The sequence below is a fragment of the Mytilus californianus genome, unplaced genomic scaffold (genome assembly GCF_021869535.1).
Source record: "Mytilus californianus isolate M0D057914Y unplaced genomic scaffold, xbMytCali1.0.p SCAF_4, whole genome shotgun sequence".
Lineage (NCBI taxonomy): Eukaryota > Metazoa > Mollusca > Bivalvia > Mytilida > Mytilidae > Mytilus > Mytilus californianus.
In genome coordinates, this window is record NW_026262690.1 from 16,001,728 (window position 1) to 16,008,541 (window position 6,814).

At 35.6% G+C, this 6,814-nt stretch overlaps 2 protein-coding genes across 2 annotated transcripts; both read left to right on the top strand.

The window, feature by feature from the left end:
- Nucleotides 1–2,716: 2,716 nt before the first annotated feature.
- Nucleotides 2,717–5,331, top strand: LOC127699236 (uncharacterized). Its single transcript, XM_052202991.1, has 4 exons — nucleotides 2,717–2,735; nucleotides 2,897–3,231; nucleotides 4,223–4,394; nucleotides 4,889–5,331. The coding sequence occupies exons 1-4, from the start codon at nucleotides 2,717–2,719 to the stop codon at nucleotides 5,329–5,331; spliced, it is 969 nt and encodes a 322-aa protein (XP_052058951.1).
- Nucleotides 5,332–5,388: 57 nt separating this feature from the next.
- Nucleotides 5,389–6,814, top strand: LOC127699237 (uncharacterized). The gene is made up of 5 exons (XM_052202992.1): nucleotides 5,389–5,575; nucleotides 5,657–5,779; nucleotides 5,963–6,034; nucleotides 6,166–6,500; nucleotides 6,632–6,814. The coding sequence occupies exons 1-5, from the start codon at nucleotides 5,389–5,391 to the stop codon at nucleotides 6,812–6,814; spliced, it is 900 nt and encodes a 299-aa protein (XP_052058952.1).

Below are 6,814 nucleotides of genomic sequence, written 5' to 3' on the forward strand. Positions count from 1 at the left end.
ACTAGAAGTGTTCAAACAAAGCCATATTTGCAATAGTTGTATGTATGCAGATACCAGTCTGAGATATAAATTCACTTAAAATGTTATAGAGATGACTGCTAACATCTAATTTTTGCATAACTTCCAAGCATAGTTATTGTTTTCTATATCAAGAACTTAAAAATCATAAAATCATAGCATTTACAAGTTAAATTATCTGTTTTATGACCCAGGGGGTAGGCAATTTTCTCTTGTTTTTGCCCCTGGGGCCTCAAATTTCCTAAATTATTCTGCTGTTTCTAGCAATTTGGAATATTTAGTACATATTCAGGATAGAACACACTATTTAAGTTTTGTTGAGATATTTTTGTATTTCTAGCTTGTATTTTTTATGCCGTGGTGACAAAAAAGCAGATTTAGGTGTTACGGCTTACTTTTGGGTTAATGACAGGACACAAACATCCCATAAATAATATTCAGGAAGGATCGATGAGTTTCAATGACTGCGAAGAGTAAATATAAGCACTTCTCAACAATTTAACTTACAAACATGCAAATATTATGAATTAATTTTGTATTCAGGACTTTAAGTAAACTATGCATACTGTAAACTGTGAATTTATGCTGAGTCATCATATCTAAGGCCCAGGATTCTATCAATCTTCATGAAATATTTATAAAACTTCATATTTGAGTTAATTTCTTTAAAATCTGTGAGATAAAGCAAATTTGGTTAAATTCTGAATGTTTTCTTTTTTCACCCTATATAGGTTGCATTTCTGTAAATATTGACAATGCAATTTCCCATAGGAACTCCTTTTACGGCTAAAACTGTACCACTTTTACTATGAAGTTTTGAACAAAATCTTATCCTAGAATTGAAAGTTCATATGCACTACAATTTTTTTCAAAGGTCAAAATATAGGGCTGTGCGGCATATTTTCAACGTTTATATGCCCTGAACTTTTCAGAGTTTAAACTAACACTAATTTTCTTAACTACCCCTACCTCGAATGAAGGGTTACCACAGATTTCAATGTAAACAATATGCACATGTATATTTACTGGTAACATTCCTAAGTTATGTCTCTATGAGATGGAACACAGAGAGCATAACTGGGAACCAGTATGTAAACAAAATTAATTTTCTATGAATATTCTAAATCTCCCCAAAAGAGGCGTGGTTTGAGAAACAGCTGTATTTACAAAGTGCAACCTGAAATCTGTTTTTGTGTTAGGCACATCATTATATTAAGGCTTGTATTTCCTCTTTCTAAATTAATTTGGCGAGATGTTTGGTCCCAACAATCTTAGATCAGACCATTCAACCTATGCCAACATTTTACGATTTCTGTGTAAAAATATTGGAAATGCACGCTTGGTCTTATTTATCGACTAAAACTCTTTAATTTGATTTATAACATACAAAGTATCTACCAGAATTACAAGTTCCTAAGTTTACAATAAGCAATTCATTTAAACGTAATAAAGTATCACATTGCATGCGTAGTTAAGAACCTACGCAATCTAATTAACCTTCGATGTGACTTCCAAAGACTGCCGATGAAAACATAATTTAAAATATAATTATAAACAGTCCAATGAGGTGAGTTAGAAGAATGACGATTAAATAGGTCTTTTTTTAAATTTCAAAGCATAGATTCTAAAAGTATGTTAATCATCATTTTGCCTGTATATGAAATATTTTTTTATGGCTGAGTCCGTCTACGAAATGGTCCTGGTTTCTCCCTTGTTACACTTTTTAATGTTGACATTATTTTATTTTGTTTTTTAATAACATAATGAGCACATGCACAACCAGTTTGCAACTATCAAATTAAAGGTTGCATGCATACGGACTCAAATGAGGTCGAATTATTATCTTGCAAGACAATTATATATCAGTGATAAAAAAAAAAGAACCATACTGGCTGATAATAGTGAAGTATTATTTAAATATTCCGCTTTTATTAATGTAATCGTGCTTTCAGTGTTCATTTAAACCGTGCCTAATGCCCTTCTTATATTGGATATGCAATAAATAATATTACATGTATAATAACATGTTCTTGTGTTATGTATCCCTTCTGTTCGCCAGATAATGTCGTTACTAACCACGGGATGTTGACATGGAATATTGAGCAAGAATGACCAACGTTCAGGAAAACATGGCTGAGTTTAATATACAAAAAAAGCATATCCTCTTGGTTGTTCTCAAATATTGGTTCTGGTCCTGAATTTCAAGCTTACAACCTTTAATTTCAAACCTTTAATCTTGTGATACTGCCTGATATCAACTGTAAGCTGATTTCCATTTATGGTATTAAATTACAAGTTTTTTTCTTTTCAATTATTATAATGGTTTTCAAATAACCGAATGTTCATGTAAGTTGTAGCATGTTATTTGATAATTACTACTACATCAATAAAAAAAATTACGATTCGATGGCAATTGAAGAATTGTCCATTGAAATGAGCATTAAACGAATCAGCTCTATAAGTGGTTCTTCTGCTTTCTGACAATGTTTTTTTTCCAAATAATACGACTGCTTATACGTGTAATCATCTGAAGGACGTAGTCGGTAAATTTCTCACATCTCTTATCTTGTGGTGTCACACTGAACACATCTTCTTCAAAGGTCTTCACTATCTCTTAAAAAGGTAAGCTGAAATAATATGCCAATCATTTGCCGATATCAGATTGGGTATTGTATTGTTCATCGCGTTATCCAATGCGATGTATTTTGCGCCACCAGGTTGGTAACAAGCATAAACAACATCCTTTAATCATTACATTCGGAACAATTGCTTTAACAAACTTATTGACAGGCCATTCAACTCTGCATGAAAGATTTTGAATGAAAGGTTGCCAGTCTCAGATAAAACGGCTGTGATGTTTTTCCAAATGATTTTATAGAGGCCTATCTCGGAACAAACGGTTATAATGTGTGTCCACATGATTTTGTAGAGGCCTATCTCAAAACACACGGCTTTAATGTGTGTCAACATAATTCTATAGAGGCCTATCTCGGACCAAACGGTTATGTTGTGTGTCCACATGATTCTATAGAGGCCTATCTCGGAACACACGGCTTTAATATGTGTCCATATGATTTTATAGAGGCTTATCTCGGAACAAACGGTTATAATCTGTGTCCACATGATTCTATAGAGGCCTTTCTTGGAACAAACGGTTATAATGTGTGTCAACATGATTCTATAGAGGACTATCTCGGAACAAAAGGTTATAATGTGTGTCCACATGATTCTATAGAGACCTATCTCTGAACAAACGGTTATAAAGTGTGTTCACATGATTCTATAGATGCCTATCTCAGAAGACGCAGTCTTAATGTGTGTCCACACGACTTTATAGAGGCCTATCTTGGAACAAACGGTTATAACGTGTGTCCACATGATTCTATACAGGACTTTCTCAGAAAATACTAGTTTAATGTGTGTCCACATGATTTTATAGAGGCATATCTCTGAACAAACGGTTATTATGTGTGTCCATATGATTCTAGAGGCCTATTGCGGAACACACAACTTAATTGTGTGTCCACATGATTTTAAAGAGGTCTATCTCGGAAAAAACGGTTATTATGTGTGTCCACATGATTCTATAGAGGCCTATCTCGGAACAAACGGTAATAATGTGTGTCTACATGATTCTAAAGAAAACTATCTCGGAACAAACGGTAATAACGTGTGTCCACATGCTTTTATAGAAACCTATCTCAGAACAAATGGTTATAATGTGTGTTCACATGATTCTATAGATGCCTATCTCAGAACACACGGCCTTAATGTGTGTCCAAACGATTTTATAGAGGCTTATCTAGGAACAAACGGTTATAATGTGTGTCCACATGATTCAATAGAGGCCTATCTCAGAACACACGGCTTTAATGTGTGTCCACATGATTTTATAGATGCCTATCTTGGAACGAACAGTAATATTGTGTGTCCACATGATTTTATAGAGACCTATCTCAGAACACACGGTTTTAATGTGTGTCCAAATGATTATATAGAGACCTATCTCGGAACAAACTGTTGTAATGTGTGTACACATGATTCTATAGAAGCCTATCTCGGGACAAAAGGCTTTAATGTGTGTCCAAATTATTTTATAGAGGTCTATCTCGGAACAAACAGTTATAATGTGTGTTCACATGATTTTATAGAGGCCTATCTCAGAACAAACGGTTATAATGTGTGTCCACATGATTATATATAGACCTATCTCGGAACACATGGCTTCAATGTGTGTCCACATGATTTTATAGAGGCCTATCTCGGAACAAAGGGTAATAATGTATGTCTACGTGATTTTATAGAGGCCTATCTCGGAACACACAGCTTTAATGTGTGTCCACATGATTTTATAGAGGCCTATCTAGAAACAAACGGTTATATTGCGTGTCCACATGATTCTATAGAGGATTATCTCTGAACAAACGGTTATGATGTGTGTTCACATGATTCTATAGAAGCCTATCTCGGAACAAACGGTGAATATGTGTGTCAATATATTTTCATAGAGACCTATCTCGGAACACACGGTTATTATGTGTGTCCACATGATTTTATATAGGCCTATCTCTGAGCAAACGGTTATTATGTGTGTCCACATGATTTTATAGATGCCTATGTCGGAACACACGGGTAAAATGTGTGTCCACATGATTTTATAGATGCCTATGTCGGAACACACGGGTAAAATGTGTGTCCACATGATTTTATAGAGGCCTATCATGAAAAAAACGGTTATAATGTGGTGTGTCCATATGATTCTATAGAAGCCTATCTCGGAACAAACGGTAAATATCTGTGTCCATATGATTTTATAAAGGCTTATCTCGGAACCAACGGTTATAACGTGTGTCCACATGTTTCTTTAGAGCCCTATCTGGAACACACGGATTTAATGTGTGCCCACATAGTTTTATAGAGGCCTATCTTGGAACAAACGGTTATAATGTGTGTCCACATGATTCTATAGAGGCCTATCTCGGAACACACGGCTTTTATGTGTGTCCACATAATTTTATGGTAGCCTATCTCGGAACAAACGGTTATAATGAGTGTCCACATGATTTTACAGAGGCCTATCTCGAAACAAACGGTTATAATGTGTGTTCACATGATTCTATAGAAGCCTATTTCGGAACAAACGGCTTTAATGTGTGTCGACATGATTTTTTAAATGCCTATGTCGGAACAAACGGTTATAATGTGTGTTCACATGATTCTATAGAAGCCTATCTCGGAACAAACGGCTTTCATGTGTGTCCACATGATTTTATAGAGGCCTATTTATTGACTGGCCATTCAAAATCTGCATGAAAGATTTTGAAAGAAAGTTTGCCAGTCTCAGAACAAACGGCTATGATGTTTTTCAACATGATTTTTAAAGAGGCCTTTGTCAGAACAAACGGTTATAATGTGTGTCCACGTGATTCTATAGAGGCCTATCTCGGAAGATACGGCTTTAATGTGTGTCCACATGATTCTTTAGAAGCCTATCTCGGAACAAACGCATTTAATGTGTGTCCACATTATTTTATAGAGGCCTATCTAGAAACAAACGGTTATATTGCGTGTCCACATGATTCTATAGAGGCTTATCTCTGAACAAACGGTTATAATGTGTGTTCACATGATTTTATAGAGGCCTATCTCGGAACAAACGGTTACAATGTGTGTCCATATGATTTTATAGAGGCCCATCTTGGAACAAACGGTTATGATGTATGTTCACATGATTCTATAGAAGCCTATCTCGGAACAAACGGTGAATATGTGTGTCAATATTATTTCATAGAGACCTATCTCGGAACACACGGTTATTATGTGTGTCCACATGATTTTATATAGGCCTATCTCTGAACAAACGGTTATTATGTGTGTCCACATGATTTTATAGAGGCCTATGTCGGAACACACGGGTTAAATGTGTGTCAACATGATTTTATAGAGGCCTATCTCGGAACAAACGGTTATAATGTGTGTGCATATGATTCTACAGAAGCCTATCTCGGAACAAACAGTAAATATCTGTGTCCATATGATTTTATAAAGGCTTATCTCGGAACCAACGGTTATAACGTGTGTCCACATGTTTCTTTAGGGCCCTATCTGGAACACACGGATTTACTGTGTGCCCACATAATTTTATAGAGGCCTATCTTGGAACAAACGGTTATAATGTGTGTCCACATGATTCTATAGAGGCCTATCTCGGAACACACGGCTTTTATGTGTGTCCACATAATTTTATAGAGGCCTATCTCGGAACAAACGGTTATAATGAGTGTCCACATGATTTTACAGAGGCCTATCTCGAAACAAACGGTTATAATGTGTGTTCACATGATTCTATAGAAGCCTATCTCGGAACAAACGGCTTTAATGTGTGTCGACATGATTTTTTAAATGCCTATGTCGGAACAAACGGTTTTAATGTGTGTTCACATGATTCTATAGAAGCCTATCTCGGAACAAACGGCTTTCATGTGTGTCCACATGATGTTATAGAGGCCTATTAATTGACTGGCCATTCAAAGTCTGCATGAAAGATTTTGAAAGAAAGTTTGCCAGTCTCAGAACAAACGGCTATGATGTTTTTCAACATGATTTTATACAGGCCTATGTCAGAACAAACGGTTATAATGTGTGTCTACGTGATTCTATAGAGGCCTATCTCGGAACACACGGCTTTAATGTGTGTCCACATGATTCTATAGAAGCCTATCTCGGAACACACGGCTTTAATGTGTGTCCACATGATTCTATAGAAGCCTATCTCGGAACAAACGCATTTAATTAG